General features: G+C 38.6%; 1 protein-coding gene across 1 annotated transcript in view; it reads right to left on the bottom strand.

The window, feature by feature from the left end:
- vstm2a (V-set and transmembrane domain containing 2A) overlaps positions 1-17,307 on the bottom strand; it is a 94,193-nt gene extending 76,886 nt beyond the window's left edge. The window contains exons 1-2 of the mRNA XM_042510902.1: positions 17,230-17,307; positions 15,850-16,014 (exon numbers count right to left, since the gene is read on the bottom strand). Coding sequence (XP_042366836.1) covers positions 15,850-16,014; positions 17,230-17,307 — 243 coding nt within the window. The remainder of the gene's footprint in view (positions 1-15,849; positions 16,015-17,229) is intronic.
- Positions 17,308-17,887: the final 580 nt, after the last annotated feature.

Genomic DNA, 17,887 nt, shown 5'->3' with positions numbered 1-17,887 from the left:
AATCTTGTTGCCAATGTATAATTCTACCTTAATTTCAGATCATGAGCTATATGCTAATGTCAGGGAGACATATAGTCTTGGCTCCTGTGATAATTTCCCTTTTAGATCATATTCCAGGTGGAACATGCCCAGATAAGTTTATTTATTTATGATTTATTTATTTTATATGATTTATTTATTTTTTGGTGATTATCGGGAGAAGATGCGACTATCCAAAGTCACTCACCTGCAGGTACACCGCTACATGTAGCTTCATGTTAACATCAGTGGTCATATTTTAGTGTTTTAAATCTCATGACAAAATCTATTAATTCTTAAAGGCATAAACGATTATTCCTTGCCCTTTTTTGTTTGGTAAATGTTTGCATGTGTATTTATTTATTGAGTCAATTACTTTACTTCTTTCTGTAACTATGAAGGAGTTTGTAACCCTGGTTTTGAAAGTGCTACACAGTTTTACTCACATAATTATAAAGTGAGAAATTACTCATAGTGGACCTGTCCACAGACACTGAATACGTGAGACTGGGCCAAGAACAGAATCACAATCTGAAATCTTAAAAAAAAAAAAAAAATTAAACGTTTAGGGAATTAATTTGTTCAAGTAATAAAATACACATTTTGCTTAAAATGTAGGGTCTTGGCAGCTGACGGGTAACACGATATGATTACAATGTAAGACGCCCTGTTTCTGATAGCTCTCCTCCCCTCATTATCGAAAAGGAGCATGGATAGCTCGCTTCAATGAAAGAGCAAGTCCCTGCCTTGTGAGTCTCCAATGATCCTGTCATGCAGCCTTGCCAATATACAGAGCTGTGTAGATCCACACGGGACAGTAAATGAGGATTTGTTTTGCATGCATGTATGAATCTCTTCCAGATATTTCCCCAAAGGCATCCTGTATCCTTATTGCATCACACCTCCCATATGTTTTTTCCATCTGCCAGTCCCTTCATCTTTCCCTCCATCATCTCATTCCTCCACAGTACGTGAGTGGGTGCAACATGGCTGAAACTACCCTGGATCTAATAACAGTCATTTAAAGTCACATCAGGGCTTTTCTGGCATGATTGGAAGGAGAAGTCAAAGAAACGACAGACATGAAATGCAGAAATAGACCAAAGACAAATAGCATGCAAAATATTTTAATGTTTAACCTATTAATAACACTGAAAAGCACATCTTTATGTGATTTCAGGCCATGGTGTAGAGCAAAAATTACCCAAATTACAGGACTGGAGGAGTCCTATAATACCATAAAAGGCGCTCCAAATTAAAAATGTGCAAATCCAAACACAGATAAAATCCTTGAAAGAGTAAAAAAATCCTCCCTGTGACCTTCACATTTCAAACGCATTATGTTTGTGTTGTGTGATGGTCCAATGAGTCATTCTAGAGCTTTGCTTTTCAAAGAAAAGAAAAGAAGACATTTATCAATATGGCCAAGTAATGATGTGTTTTTTTTCCCTGAAATATTGCAGAGTCAGCTGACAGAGCTCTGTCTGTCATTCTCTTCGACACAGGAGCAGTCAATCATGTTCCGCAACCCTCCATCGCCATCGTGAGAGAATAAATGCCCTCTAACCAGAGCACCTTGGCACATTTCATTATATATAAATATATACTTTTTTTCTTTGGTTTAGTCACTTATTGACCATGACAAAGCCCAAACCAAAAAAGAATGCATCCTACTACCAAGAACTGTGTATCCAAAACCTGATATATATTCTTCCTCTGCCTCATGGAGCTCCATTGTTGTCCAAAACCTATTAAAAATACATCAATGAGCCACTGTTGCACTGGGTCAAATGCTTCTGTATTACCATGACTCAATCCCACATGCACCTACCTGCTGCTCCAAACACTAGAAAAAAGGGAATACAATTCAAAGAAGTCCAGGTGCAAAATTTCCCATGGTTTAAACTCCATACTGTCTAAAATTGTAGCTTACCCTGAAATCTGTCAGATAAAATCATTGACATATGGTCAATGTGTAAGATTTAGGCAGATTTGGTGGCATCTAGTGGTCAGCTGTGCCAGCTCATTAACTACCGCCACTTAGTCAGTGATTTAGGCATCCGACAATGCCAGAGCCACCTTGTATGGTCGTATGATATGATGATCTGTTGCAGCCGTGTGATACGCTGCAGGACAACATCAGGTGAAACAATGCTGGTAGCAACATAATATAAGGAGCTGGAAAGTCCACATAGAGTGGGTGGGAGGTGAGTTGGATAGGTCTACCTGGGGGTCTGCTGTTCTCTTCCCACATATATATATATATATATATATGTGTGTGTGTGTGTGTGTGTGTGTGTGTGTGTGTGTGTGTGTGTGTTCAGCAAAACCAAAACTTTTATTCTAAACATAGCCAAGTACATTTGTTGCAAAAGAAAATAAAAATGGAAGTTGTTACAAGTTGTTTTACCATTGTAAGTTTATTTTTGAAAAAGACTGCATTAAATGAGCAGAAACTGTCCATTTCCTGTGTAAAAACAGAAGTTTATTTTGAAAAGACACAATGCCTTAGCAGGCACAAACTGACATGCCATCATAACACATAAACTACAGATGCAGGAGATAGTTAGCTGGTCACATGTAGACTTAAACAACACTGACCAAATGGCAAAATTTGATGAGTTGGGATCAGATTGTGTTGTTGACATCACCCATTGGTTTGTTGACTCCCATTCTGAAGCCTTGACTTTGACATTTTGACCATCACCAGCTTGTTTTTTTTGGAGCCAAAAAGGTAAAAATCTCTCCCTGTATGGTTGTCATAAATGGGAAAATTAGCTACGAAGACCAAAAACAGTTTTTGTACCTGGCTTTAAACATGTTTATTTCTGCTGTAAAGTTAGACATTTTAACACGGTGGTCTATGGGGATTGACTCTATTTTGGAGCCAGCCTCAAGTGGCTGTTAGAGAAACTGCAGTGTGTGACACTTCTGCATTCACTTTGTTTTTCCAGCTCTGGAGGTTGCAGCTTGGTAAGATACTTTGTAGATTTAAGATCATCATGTGAAAATATAAATCAATTAACACACGAGAATGTATTATTATGGATTAAGAAACAGCAATACATGAAGTACATAAATATTACCTCAGTTTTACCAGCAGCAACATTAAAGTGCTGCACAATGTTTGAATATCACTTGAATGGAACTTTCTGCTGACATTTCAAGTAAAATGAAACAAGACAGAATCTCCCTAACATTTTTGTATGTTTTTTGCTTCCTTTCCTGGAGATAGAAATAGTCTTGTGGCTGCCCTGCTGGTAGTTTGAACTGTGGCATCAATGGAGCAAGTACCATTCTCATTCAAGAGTAGGTGCTTGTTGGTAAGCCTGGAATGGCCTTTGGTTTTTTTACAATGTTTATAGTGGAGAAAGCTGACTCACAGCTGTACTTCAATCCAAAAGTGTTCAAGGTATGTAGTGCTACTTTGGTTAGACCCAAGAAAACAGTCTGTGGCCAGAAAGTAGCAAGTCAGTTGCGTCATGCTTCATGCTGTCATCTCTCTGACATCTCTCTCATGCTGTTATTTTCTCTAGAAAACTGTCTACACACAGTAAGCAATCCAATTAAGTGAAGATATTGCTGTAGTAACTGGATTAGCTGCGCCCACTCTCCTCCATCGTAAAAAAAAAAACAGCACCCCATGAAGATTATTACCTATTCTCATCCGTTTATGAGAAACTGTTCCCTGGTCTGGGTCCGCACTGTGCACCGCCATTTGGTAACGTTTGCGCCAGTGCATCCAATGTGGGTTCATTAACCACTAAAAAATAATCCCAAATGAATGCACCATTTCCCTCTGTTTGAAGGTTAAAAAAATATTTACACAGCCAGAAATTAGCCTGCCACTCAACATGAGCCACTAAGTTTTCCAAAAAACACATTTGTTTCTTCACCAATTGTTTTTTTTTAGCTAATTTAGCACATCAGTAAACATGTAATGTGTTCTTTAGTAGGGAACGGAAAAGCCCTGTACTGCTCACATCAATATCGATAATCAATCTGTTCAGTTCAAATGTTTTGACCTTTATTCCTCAGTCCCACAGCTAATAAAAACATTGTGTCTCCTTAGTCTGTAATCTTCAGTCCTTGTCAGCCATCAGTAAAATGCTTGCACCAGCCTGTCCACTGTACTCAAGGTTCAGAGGCAAGAGGAACAATTCTGATGAATATCCCATTTCATTGTTTTTCATTTCTTCCTTTCAACATTAAGTGAAACAATGCATAAATCTATAACCTGGTAAGCACTGCTTGTGTTAGCAGCGCTGCTTTAGCACAGCTACATCGGAGTCTCGACTACTTTTTTTTGCGTGACATGCATGGTTCTTGGCAAAAATGGACAGTAAAAATCGTGATTTGATTATCATATTTACATTATACTGCCTTTCGTTGGAGTTTGAATGTATTTATCGTCACAGACATAAAAGCATGTAAGTATAACTTTTATACTGAACCATACCTGTCTACATTTCAAAATAAAAGCCCTCTTACAATGCTTCTGTTGACAGAATCCCTTTATTAGTGAACAAACGTCTTTTTATTATGAAATGTTTGCAGTGTCATGTTGTTGACAATGCAGTGGCTTGCATGGCTCCCTAAATTAGTGGAGTATCAGCTTTTAATTGTGGACGTACAGTAGTTATAGAAGCAGGCAGCTCTTCAGGAGCACTACAGCAACAACTTTGGCTGTGTGAACACCATAAGCCTTCAAGCTGCAGCAGTTCAGCGAAGTAGCTCACTCAAACAGGCAGTGTGTTCTGGACATAAATGTGCAAACATCTTCTTTATCATAAAAACTGATGACAACCTAGGCACAGATATGCCTCCCTCCTAGGTGGAAGCCTGGGTGTCCTAAAATCCTGGATATGTCCTGAAATCCGAGAAAAATCTGAACAACATCCTAAAATCCCAGAAACCTCCTCAAATCCTAAAAATGTCCTAAAATACTAGAAACGTCTTAAAATCCTACAAATGTCCTAAATTCTTATAAAGATCCTGAGATCCTAGAAATTTCCTAAACTCCTAAATGTCCTAAAATGTCAGAAATGCCCTAACATTCCAGAAATCTCCTTAAATCCCAGAAATGTCCTTAAATCCCCGAAATATCCTTAAATCCCAGAAATGTCTTTAAATCCAAGAAACATCTTAAAATCCTACAAATGTCATTAAAGTCTAAAAACATCCTAAAATCTTGCAAATGTCCTTAAGTCCCTGAGACATCCAAAATCCTACAAACAAGTATGGGGCTGCTGCGACTCTCCCCCTTTGCGTCCTGTCATTTTACAAAAGTTGCCCTTGACCAAAGCAAATTGTGTATCTCCGCTATAGACTTGGCTGATCTGGAGGTGTGACTTGGACTTCGAGCCATCACTAAGGTTAAGCTGATTGAAATAAAGGCCATAAGAGTGTGCAGTAGAGTTACTTGCACTCATATTAGTAAGGTATGAACAAAAGAGTTGATTTTTTTCCTTCTTTGAGACAGAAAAGTTGAGAGTGTGACAGTGGTGCAGTGCAACATGAGGCCAGTGTTCCAGCAGCACAATGCAGTAATGCAGCAGCTTTCAGTGATTTCAAGGAAGCCTTTCTTCCATGACTGATGACTATAGTGGAGCCTGACAGCGAACAGTCCACTAGTCGAAAATGAAAGCAGCAGGCTCTTTCATGTGCCGGTGCATGCTCACACACAAACAGCAGCCTCCTGTGGAGAACTCGTGTTCACTGCAAACCTTTTGGAAACCATTACAATCATTACGGACGTGCGTGCACATATGGGGGCGACGCGGCTGATGAGAGCAGTTACCGGGGGGACCGTGGCTGCCTGGTGCATCGTATTGACTCCTGATGCAGTTATCTCAGCGAGAGTGTCGGAGTAGGATGCACGGGCTGCAGTCAGGCAGTGATGGAGGGGCGGAGAGGCAGACAGTAAGGTCACTCAGAGAGCACGGCAGCCAATGGATTTTATGCTTCCTTGCTGTTACACCCACTGGATTTATAAACTCACTTGTTAAGAGAGGTAAAGCTCGCAGTGGCTTGAGTGCATTTTTGGTCAAAGTGCGCCGACAGATGTTTTATGTAATGGTCGTTTGTATTCTGACCGAAGGCCGCAGCTGATCCCTGTTTTCACTGGCGGGCATGGCCGAAGGCAGCCTAGCATCATGTCCGCTTACCTTCTCTTAATTCATCTCACTTTTTACAGACACATCTTTTAACATATCTCAGGTCAGGTAAATCCTGGTTTGAATCCGGCAGCCAAGCCATTTATGCACCCCGGGCGGTATTTGAGGAATGAAATGCAGTATGAATTTTTAAAGAGCACACATACACGTTGGGTCTCCGGCAGCATCTCTGATTCTTTGTGCTTTTGCTTGATCCACCTGCGAAAATTCATACTGTCAAGGTGTATCTCCTCTGATACTCCAGATATGCAAAGATTTCCCTCCACTCGCAGGAGGCATTAAATTGATTCTAAGCTGTTTTTATTTTTTATGTATTTATTCTAGCTGGGAATATAAATACGGCAAACTCGCTGAGCGCTGGCTGAAAGGATCAGAACAGTTACCTTCCAAGATAAAACTCAGCTCTCCTCCTTTTGTTTCCTTCTATGCAAACATAATCCCACACCAAATAGAATTACCAGTGGACAGGGTTGTAAAGATTGACTCAATAAATTGATCTTATGACAAACAATAGTGGTCGGATTAACTGGATAAAAAAAGAGAGATCAAACCCCGGGAAGAATCCACCTCTCCAGAATAAGAGGGATTTAGGGTTTGAAACCAAAAGGGGAATTGACTAATGTATTTTTAAATTGAAAAACATGGAAATGAGGCTTTTTGTCCACCATGTGCGGCATAGCCTTCAGTTATTATAATTACCCAGGAGGCAGTATTCTGTTTCTTCCTATGCTTTCTTATTTCATGATGGAGGTCAAAGAAGCAAAGCAGAAATCCACAGCCTTGGGGTATTTAGTGATGGTGTATTTTATGGCTTCCACCGGTGAGCATGCATTATTTTTTCACCTCAGACTTGTAGCCACAGATGTGATTGATGTGTGGTAGTTAGATTGGGTCATGGTGATGATCTGGCCTCAATGGGTGATTTACATCATCATCACTTTTCAGTTTATCATCACTGACTTCAAGTCAGCCGTTAAACTGTGTTACACTCACATGATAGTTTGACAGAAAATCGAACACAGCAGACCATGGGGAGCTTGGCTCCTCTTAATAAGACATGAGCTCCCCTTCAGACATGATTTGTAACATATTGGGGGGGGTCTCTAAAGTCATTCTCTGCAGTGGGTCACAGCAAGGGTCAGAAAACTTTTTGCTTTTTCTTATCTTATTTTAACCCTCTGCACTGTATTTTTGCTCATAGTGATGTTATTTAGAGTTTCTTGAAATGCTTCATATGCCTAAAATCTGCACAACTAAGCTAAAAGAATATGGAAGCCAAAAAATAAATTAAAAAAAATAATAATGATGATTGACAAAAGTTTAAAAAAAAATGTGTCATTACAAAAAAAAGTCAGACATGTTTTTATCATGATTTTACAACATTAAAATAAATAAATAGAAAAAACACTGATGTGGGTTGAGTTATCCATTCCAAGTATTAACACGAGGAAGAGATGTGACCGTCGTGTGTTTTATGGTGACCTTGGATTCCCCCCAATATAATAATAATAATATTAACTTTATTTATATAGCACCTTTAAAAGCAGAGTTTACAAAGTGTTTTGACAAACAAGGCAAAGCAGGGCAAAGCAGATGCAGGTTGGGTGTCAAAACAAAAATACACAACCAATACTAATTAGAGGAAATACAGTTCAAAGAATGTTAGCAGTAAACAGAAATAATAGTACTAATAACAGAATTAAACACGATTGAGACAGAATAAAAGAGTCAATTATGGCCCAATGTGTTTAATACTGCTCTCCTACACTCTAAAATCAAACTATTTGGTTAAAAAATGACAAAAACAACAGTTTGCATCAATCTTTTTGAATTATGTGGACTGGAAATTAAATCACATCCAATGAGCTCACTTCATTGAGTTAAGGGAATTAGCTTCTCCTCTACAATCAAAGGCATTTTTAAGTATCGTCAACTTAATAACTGACAGCAAAACAAGTTTTTAAGCAAGAAATGTCTTTGAGAAGTTGAATTCCCAAGCCAATTTTATTGGCTTACTACAAATTAAATTTGGTTTTAAAACAATTAACACACAAATTTGAGTTTAAATTTCACACATTACTAAGTTGATGTAATTGTCAACATGTTTATGTCATAACAACTCATCAAAATGATGTTTGCAAATTAAAAGGTTTTGTCTAGATCAATACATTTGAATTTTTATCCTGCAGCCATGCATTTAATTAGGCGACGGTGATAGGTTCCTTATATTACTTTTTAAAGTGTGCACACATTTGTGCTCTTTTTTCTGACTTGTATTCACTTTTTTTCATCTTTGAGTATCTTTTCAGTTTCTAACTATTTTCAGACCAAAGGGGAGAATCAGTCCAAAACACTCAAATCAGCATTAGGCCCCTGTGATGAGAGGTCAGCTCTGTCTCCCTGAGGTGACATCTGTACACAGCTAAAGTGCAGATAGGCACTCACAGCAGATTAAGCTTGGGGAGAGTCCTGGTTGAATTATAAGAAAATCAAAAATATCTCTATGCACAAGATATTAAGTGTTTACTAAATCAATATTTCGCCCAGATCAAGATCTCCTGACTGTTAAATGAATGTTACAAGTTGACATATTAGCAGGCAGCAATTGAGTTCCTTTCAAAATAATTCTGGCAACACATTTTAGTCATGTAATTTTTGGGAGACAGAGTTTGGGATGTCAGTACACACTGCTTCACTTCAAGGGGTCACAAACTAAAAAGGCTGGACACCACTGATATATAAGTGAAATAACTAGTAATGGATTTGATCAGCCCAGTGAAAGCAAAATAGCCAATAATATATTATGCAACCTGAGATATTAAACAAGAGGAGTGTGACATATTTTAATTGTTATGAAATGCATAATTTAACCTGGATGGCTGTTTTCCAGGAGGTTACCAAAAACAGATGAAGAGTATCCAAAAAGAATGGACAGCATCAGGGGTGTAAATATAGACAGTGCAGGCAGGGCGGTTGTACTGGGGCCCATGGGGTGAAGGGGCCCATAGAAAGTAGGCCGTCAAACAATATGTCGGGCAGGAATCAACCTTGTGAGTAATTCAGATCGCCAAGAGAGAACTGAGACTAAATCAAAAATGCTTCTATTTGCTGCATATGAAATCACCGTTCTTTTAAATAAATCAGATCAAGCTTTTTTTATATAACACCTTTCATAGAGAGAAACTCCTACACACTGTTCCACTTGACATGTTTATTGAATGAAAAAAAAAAAACGGTATCGCAGACTTTTATCAGGTATGATGGCAGCATCAACACTTTTCTACATATGTACAAACATAGACTTACTCAAAATGTTTGTATATATGTGAAGTTTTGATACTGCCATCATACCTGATGAAGGTCTGCTTGACATTTAGTACATGTCAGCAGTAGATGGGATAGTGTGCAGGAGTTTTTCACTTTGTTTATAGACTGAGGTGTGCAGAGATTCTCCTCAGCAATTTAAAGGTATAGCACCTTTCATACAATCATGCAGCCCCAAGGGCCTCACAGAGCAGGATTAAAATAGCACAGAAAAAGCAGTGTATATATATATATATATACATTGCTTTTTCTGTATAGAAAGAGAGAGAGAGAGAGAGAGAGAGAGAGAGATTACAACAATACTACAAAATTAAAACAATAAATGATTTAATGTTTGTTTTGAAGGATTAGGACATAGTAGCAAACTATGACAAAATTAGTTATAAAATCCATGCTTGTAGTACATGAGCTATAAATAAACTATGAAAAACCTATTCAGTGTAATGACTAATTCCTAATTATCTTTGGTATTTTTGTCATTTACAAATACAGTACATAAGCAGTGGGGAGTTCTGTGTAATCTGTATGTTGGTGTAATTCAATAGCACAATAAGACTATATGGTAGCCAGTGGCACATTACTGGCCCACTGTAGCCGCAGCCGCAGGACAGCATGCTGGATGTTCCGAGACATGACTCTGCTGCATCAGTACAACACACTACACCTCTAACTGTAGTTCTGTCATCTCGGACAGTGGATTTCAATGTGTATTCTGCATATGCCCTCCATATTTACATATCAAGACCTAACCCCATGTTTTTTTGGGGTTTTTTTTTGCATGCCTCCATGGTAAATGAAAAATCTAAAAATCAGGAAAAAAAATTGCTGTAATGTTAACATTAGCTGGCTGACTTAACATTGTCATCAATGTTAGTATACTCACCTGGCATGCTTTATAGGTCAAAGTTTGCTTGCTTGCTACAGCTAATAGGTGCATATATTAAAATGTGCAACCACTAAAGATAAATGATAGCTAACTATGAACAAAATAATTAAATACAATTTTTCTTATCATCAATTGTTGACACTATTTCCATGATTTCTGCCATTTCTGCCGCCCTGAAACATCATGCAAACTTCAACTCTGGTATCATTAAAATTTCCCAATTTCCCACTTGTAATTATGACTTAGGAGGGCCATTCATATGCTCATACCTTGTTAATATAGTAAATATGTCATTTCCAAGAAGCACATGAAGGCAGCGTTATCTATGCTCTCTTCATAGCCAGACTCCACTGACAAAAACAATAATTTTACTTCACTGAACACAGGAGCTGCTGGTCTCCCACTGCCTCAATCGGAATTTTGTTTGTGTTAGTGTGTGACTTTGGGATTAGTTTGGATTCAACAAATTCTCTCAATAACACAAACTATATACAGATCAAGGCAGCCGTAGACCAGCAGCTCCCATTTTCAGCAAGGTAAAATTATTGTTTTTGCCAATGGAGTCTGAAGAGAGCATAAATAAGTTTCAATTTCAGTTCAGTTTCCCCTTTGAACAAGGCAGAGTCTTTTTGTTAAGTACTGAGCATAAAACTGGATAAAAGAGACTTTGATTATACTGCATGAGTAGTGTGAGATTTAACAAATGGAGGTTTTATTGTAGTTTTGCTGTTTTTAAACACGTACCGTATTTCTATTCATCAAGAATTTTCTTCCTTTTTGGAATCTTCGTTCACCATTGAGGCATGCTAGAAAAGTTTCTTCAAAAAAATCAATGTAACACGGAGTGATTAATTGATATACAAGGTATTTCTTTAAAATTTTAAACTCAGCATTGTATTCTTCTATATATTTTGAGGGCTATCTTTTCAAGATTCAAGAAGTTTATTTTGCCATTTGTACATGTTCAGACAAGCAGTACAGGTGGCCTACATAGCAACTCCTTTTGTGCGAGCTCTGAGTGGTGAAAAAGACAATAGAGATAAAAACAAACAAGAATCAAAACATGCTACGAATGAATATTTAAAAGAAAGAAAGTTACAGTACAATTTAAAAACACACCAGCCTTTGTGGGATAATATTTTACACATAAAAACAAGTCGCAGAGCATGCAATAGAATATCAAATAGTACAACATAATTATGTGTTATCACGCCCCACGCTGCCTCGTTTTGTACTTGTACTAAAATGCCATATAGAGTGATGGCCTGTTGCTTCCACAGCAATCTGCTCGTGTTCTGTAACAGCAGATGATCAGCTCACACTCATTCTCCGCCATCACTCGCCTCCTCTCTGTGTATCTTTACTCTATGACTTGAATCAACAACATCACAAGTGTAGCAAAATCCCGTCAGCGACATGAATCCTCTTTGTCATGGAGGTGTGAATATGTTGTCTCTGTCTCTCTGTGTTTGTGCATAATTATGAACTGGCAGCGTGTCATTCATAATCTGAGAGGAGAATCATTTACCACTTGTTGTGGAAGCCGGAGCCAAACAGCAGCCTTCTCTATTGACTTGTTTATTTGTTTGTTTTTTTTGCTTCCTTTCACTAATCCATGTCCAGAGCACACGTGAGGACAAACATTACAACATGAACATGATTTTCCTCCAATACAAATTGGATTTCATGCACAACATCACAAACTGATCATGGAGTGTTTCTTATTTATATATCATGTAGAAATTGTTCAGTATTATCAATTAAAGGAATACTTCACCTGCAAAGTCACCATTTGGTGATCACTTATTTATTGCGTTTTACAATTTAATTATTGAAAAAAAACCTTTTTGTTCCCTACAGTGAACAAAGATTCCTCATTTGCTGACTATTGTATAAGGGAAGGAAACTTTGTTTTTCTCACATGCCTCCAAGGTTAACGGAGAATCCAAAAAAGTTGAAATATGTAGCGTTTTAACAAACGCATGTTTTTGGGTAGCTCTGAGGATACACCTGGATATACTTAGATTGTATTTTATGAGTTGTGTGACAATTTGTAAAATGGATTGGTCCCCAATTCCATTCAATTCTTTAAGAATGCTTGGCTTTTTTGCATTCTGTGGTCAATAAATTAGTAAAGAAATCTTTTTCGCACATGCCTAAAAGGTGAACAGAGAATCCCAAAAAAGGCAAACAACTCATTGGGGACCATCCATTAACTCACACAACTCATACACTATAATTCAAGTCTCATTTATCCAGTTGTATCCTCAGTGCTTCCCAAACACATGCATATGTTAAAATGCTACATCGTTAAATACTTTCACTGGTGAATAGTTTGTTTTTCTCACATGCCTACAAGGTGAATGGAGAATCCAACAAAAGCTACTCACAGGTAAAATTGTTTCACCATGTAATGTTTTTTGGGAAGCACTAAGGATACAGCTAGAAACATGAGACTTGGATTAAACTGTGCGAGTTGTGTGAATAAACAGATGGTCCCCAATGACCTCAATTAATGAAGAACGATCACCTTTTTTGGATTCTTCATTCACTATGGAGGGATACAAGAAAAACAAGTTTTGTTCACAAATTCAAGGTGAAACACAAAAATTAAGCAATAAACAAATGTTGAAGTATTCTTTTCAGACAATTCTCAATTTTCAACCTACACCCCAGATCCAAAAAATGTAACCCATGGTTAGTCACCAAAATGAGCAGATTGTATTTTTTTAAAGGTTGGAGCTAATTATTGAACTCTAAAACTTTGGAATAAAAACTCCTCATCATGTTTTAAATAGTGGTTGACTGAATTAAGTACCCTGGAAAAGAGTAGATACGACATAGCTGAAAAAATGTAATGTTTTTTTTGATATGTATACAGAATCCATTTCTCACCTACTGGGTACCACATTTGAAAAGTGATCAATAATGTTCATTTATGTTTTTAAAGAAACTGAATAACCTGTTTAACATTAATGTATGGGTGTGTAGTACATTTTTCATTGTCTACATGGTCATTTTTACATTGCTGTCCAGTTTCTACTCCATGAATACTGCAGGGATTCTGGGTACACCCATAAATTATGCTCCCACAGACAATACTATGGACCCATGTGTAAAATAAAACAAAGAGATGATAACTTCTCTGCAGATATCCTGTTTTAGGCTGTGGATATACTTTAGCTCAGTATGGGTAGATGCCAGGATGTCAGTTTTTGATGTTTTTGTCTTTGTGATATGACTGAAAAGCTTTAAATAAAACAGTCAAAAGAGATAAAGTTGAATAAGAAAAATTGGAGCTGAGGCCAAAAATAGATCAAATTTCACAGTATATTCATTTGTAAAGTTGAGAACTGATCCTGGGTCGCTGAGAGTTGAAGACAAAGTATCCGCCCACCCATCCGCCCGACTTCTACTTTCCTTCTGCAGCTCTATTTCAGTGTCTGTGTTCTCCACGTCTCTCTTTTCATGTCATCCTTTCAACCACCCAACAACCCCTAACTTCTCGTGCACGCAGCTTATATTTGCATACGTATTTACATTCGAAGACACGGCGCTCATTTCCTCTAAATTTCCAGGAGACCAGCTGCTTCCCAAGCAGCATCTCTGACACAGTCTTGACTCTGTTCCCATTCAAACTGCAACACTGCAGGACAAACACACACACACACACACTCACTCACGCAGCGGCTTTCATTTCAAACGGCCTTCCATGATAAGAAATGTGGGTAACAATGAGATGTCTGCATCAATAGCCCACTTCAGCCCAACATCCAAGAGTCACGTGGGATCAAACCCACATCAAAGCCTGGCCGACGCCACTATGAAAGCCGGGCAACAATGGAACAATAATTAAAGCCACATGGATATCGAACCAACCCCCTGTAATGCACACACACACACACACACACACACACACACATCTCACTGCCTCTTTGTCACTGAAATAGAAAGAGCACTGTTTGATGTCTGTCATGACAATACACCAACCCTTCCGAATCTTGACATGCAGCTACCTGCCACACAATACATAAGCGAGTCATTTCCATCCATTTGAATGCAGCAAACACACTGTCATCCACTAAAGCAGCCCATCATTATTTGGGCTGAGGGAGGCTGTCATAGCAGGCAGTAATGCAACGGCAATACATAACAAAAAATGCCAAAGCACTTCCAATGCACTGTTTAATGAGGCAATATACAAGAATATGCTTTGGCTGTATTGATTCATACACTTTTTTTTCCCATTCGTGAATAGCCGGGCTCATTTACTTCATTTATCATGTAATTAATATCCAGAACGAGCTCACAGTAGTCCTTGATTAATGTTCATATTTCTTTCTCTTGATGGGATTTCTCCTTTCAGTGTATAGGGGGATTAATTGAACTGTTTGAGTGGACTGAAGCCAAAAAATATCAAATCAAATATGAAAATAGAAGTTGACTATCCAGATTTTAGATAGAATTGACCCTAACCCTTTGAGACAGGGATTAACATCACTTTTCTAGTCCTGCTTTTAGGTGCCTTTTACAAGTTTTTAAACCTCTGAACACTAAACAAAACGTGCAATTAAAAACAACAAACATGGGGAAAAAAGCAATGAGCAACTTGGTAAGAAATATTCAACAAATTGCAAGGAAATTGGTGGATTTTAAAGATTTATTTTATTAAGCCAAAGGTAAGTGTCTAGGGAAAAAAGAAAAAAAAAATAAGGAAAAAAATATCAAAAGTGTCTAGGGAAAGAGGGAAAAGGCTAGGGAAAATATAATAATTACAATTGTTACACATTTATAATATATACTGTATATATATATATATATATATATATATATATATATAATATATATATATATTTCTTTTTAATTTTTAAACACTTGTCAAAAATACTTTTCAGGTGATCTCCATGTTTTCTTTCTTTTTTTCTTTTTTAACAAATTTTCAGGTATTGTTCTTGTACTTTTTTTTCATAATTTCTTGCTAATTATTGGGTAATTTATTCTTTCATTACTCATTGCCTTTTGCCCATGTTTTTGGAAGAAATCTAGCCAATTTGCTCACGTTCCAAATGGTTAAAAGCCTTGATAATAAGTTCTTAATAAACTCGATCTGCCTCTGTTATGATGGGAATCTAAGGGCATATTAACTTTTCACTTAAGTTTTTTGGATGACTTCAGGGCAGTAGCTTAAGATATTTGAAGGTCATTACACGCCGTGCCTCGTTAGAAAATAGGTCAATAAAAAGTTCCACCATGAGCGCCTGGCTCTGTCTTCAGGGCTGCACCACCAGCACGCCGCTGATGACATAAGGCGCGTAATAGCGCGGATACTTGTTGGATGGCCTTATTTCCTTTATGAGTGGGTGTGCTTTAACCATAACTCGCTTAGCTTGTGATGGGAAATGGGAGGGGGTGTTAAAGAAAGAAGGAAAAAAAGATCCCTTGTACCTCTTCAGCGTCGACCTCCTCCTCGCTGTCAGTGGGTTCCGGCGCTTTCACGAACCACCACTGGATCTCCAAATACACCGACGCGGTTCCGCTCTGGAAAGCGCACGCCATTTCTATGTTTTGTCCCTCTTTAACCGTCATGTTGGAGGGCAGATCCGTGAAGCGACACCTGCAGATGACAAAAAGAAGGGAGCAAGGAGTAGAGAGGGAGGGAGGGAGGGAGATATGATATGATGGGGGGACAGTTGTGTGATTTGTGCACGCAAAGAAATACCCATGAATTAATCACTTAAACGGTCTGCTTGTGAGCGCAGTCGTGAGAGTTGCGGCCGCAGCAGCTGTGCGCTTGATAAAGGTGCGTTCTTGTTTTAATTGAAGGAGATGGCGCCCCCCCCCCCCCCCAGTCACAGATACCGAAGCGTCTTCATTGGGAATTTACATAACGCACAGTTGCACCATCGCTACATTATTCAGACACTTAATAATTACGAGCGGGGGGGGGGGGGGGTATTTTTAGGGGAGTTTTTTTTTTTGTGTGTGTTGTGTGTGTGTGTGTGTGTGTGTGTGTGTGGCCGTTTTTGGGGCTCTCTGTATCCGCGATAATATGATATACTAAACTTGATTGTATCAGAATGAGGCAACACAAAGGAGCATAAAAAGGGAAAAACAGAATAAATAATAAAGGAGTTTGGTTTTGGGGGACGCTAAAAAGGGAATTTCGCCTAAAGGAGAGTGGTGGCGACGATGCATGCAAACTTTCACACGAAACCTTCATTTTAATTACACGCACAGTCCAGTTAAGATCATCTAAAGGTTTGTGCGCACTTAGTGATTTTGGAATGCGGATAGATGGAGAAAGAAGATCACAGAGGCAGTTTGAAAGTGAGAATCACAGTCATGGAGCAGGGCAGGATTTCAGGATTTCAGCACCACGGACAGCCGCATGCTGCAGCTGTCCGTGGTGCTGAAATCACCGGCCGTTCGCTCACTTTTTATGCTCCCTAAAAAAAAAGTTCTACTTCTATAATGGCCAATCTATTTCTGGCATGAGAGAATATGAGAGAAAAAAATCAGCCGTCCGGTTCTCTTGCACGCGATGTGAAATGACTTGATTTCAAACAATCACCAGTTGCATTTTTTTCGTCATCGCGGTGTAAAAAACGCGACCTTCTTCATCTTCCATCGCTTTCCCCCCATTTCTGGGCTTTTGTTTTTAAACAACACATCTCGCTTTAAACATTTTATCCTCCAAAAAGCCTCCTTTGCATTTCTGGAAACACTGCGCACTTTTTAACACTTTCTCCCACCGAGGCTGCTTCCCACCATGCAGGCAGCAAGCTCGACACGATGACACCGAGATAGAAAAATCTGCATGTCTTTACCTTCAAAGGAGAATCCAAATTGCACGCAAAATCCGGCTAAGAAAACAAATCCAACAGTATCATGAGAGGTCCACATCATTCCAAATATAGAGGGGGTTTTCACATCAGCCGAACGGGGGATAAAAAGGCGAAGGTTTCCCAAAATTGCCAACACACCAGCAAAATCAAACAGTTGCTGGGCGAGTGTGTTTAAACGGAGATTGCCGAAGGTTGAACATGCTGCAAAACTACAGCTTGTCGTTTCTGAAGTTCTCTTTTTTTTACCCCTTCTTCTTCTTCTTCCCCTCTCTGTGTCTCTGCGGGAGAGACTGTCGACTGCTTGGCTGTACTGAAGTCTGTAAAATAACCGGGCTGCGGTCTTCGTCTGCGCTACCGGAGAGACGTCAGTCTAGTGGATCACTGTGGCATCCACACACTCCACACCTCTGCAAATCTAGTCCTCACCCGCCCCTCGCTGTCACCTTGACCGCTTGATACAAACATGCGCGAATCTTTGCATCCAAAAACAAAGGAATGCATCTTTTACATGCAGTCTTTATTCTGAAATATTTATTATGAGCGCAGAATGTTACAATTTGTTTCCTGTGCGGGACTTTTTTGTTTTTTTCTTTTTTTTTTTTAATCACAGATGTTTTTCAGGCCTTAAAAAACAGAGA

The sequence above is a fragment of the Plectropomus leopardus genome, chromosome 21 (genome assembly GCF_008729295.1).
Source record: "Plectropomus leopardus isolate mb chromosome 21, YSFRI_Pleo_2.0, whole genome shotgun sequence".
Taxonomy (NCBI): Eukaryota; Metazoa; Chordata; class Actinopteri; order Perciformes; family Serranidae; genus Plectropomus; species Plectropomus leopardus.
This window is presented reverse-complemented; position numbering and strand designations above follow the sequence as displayed.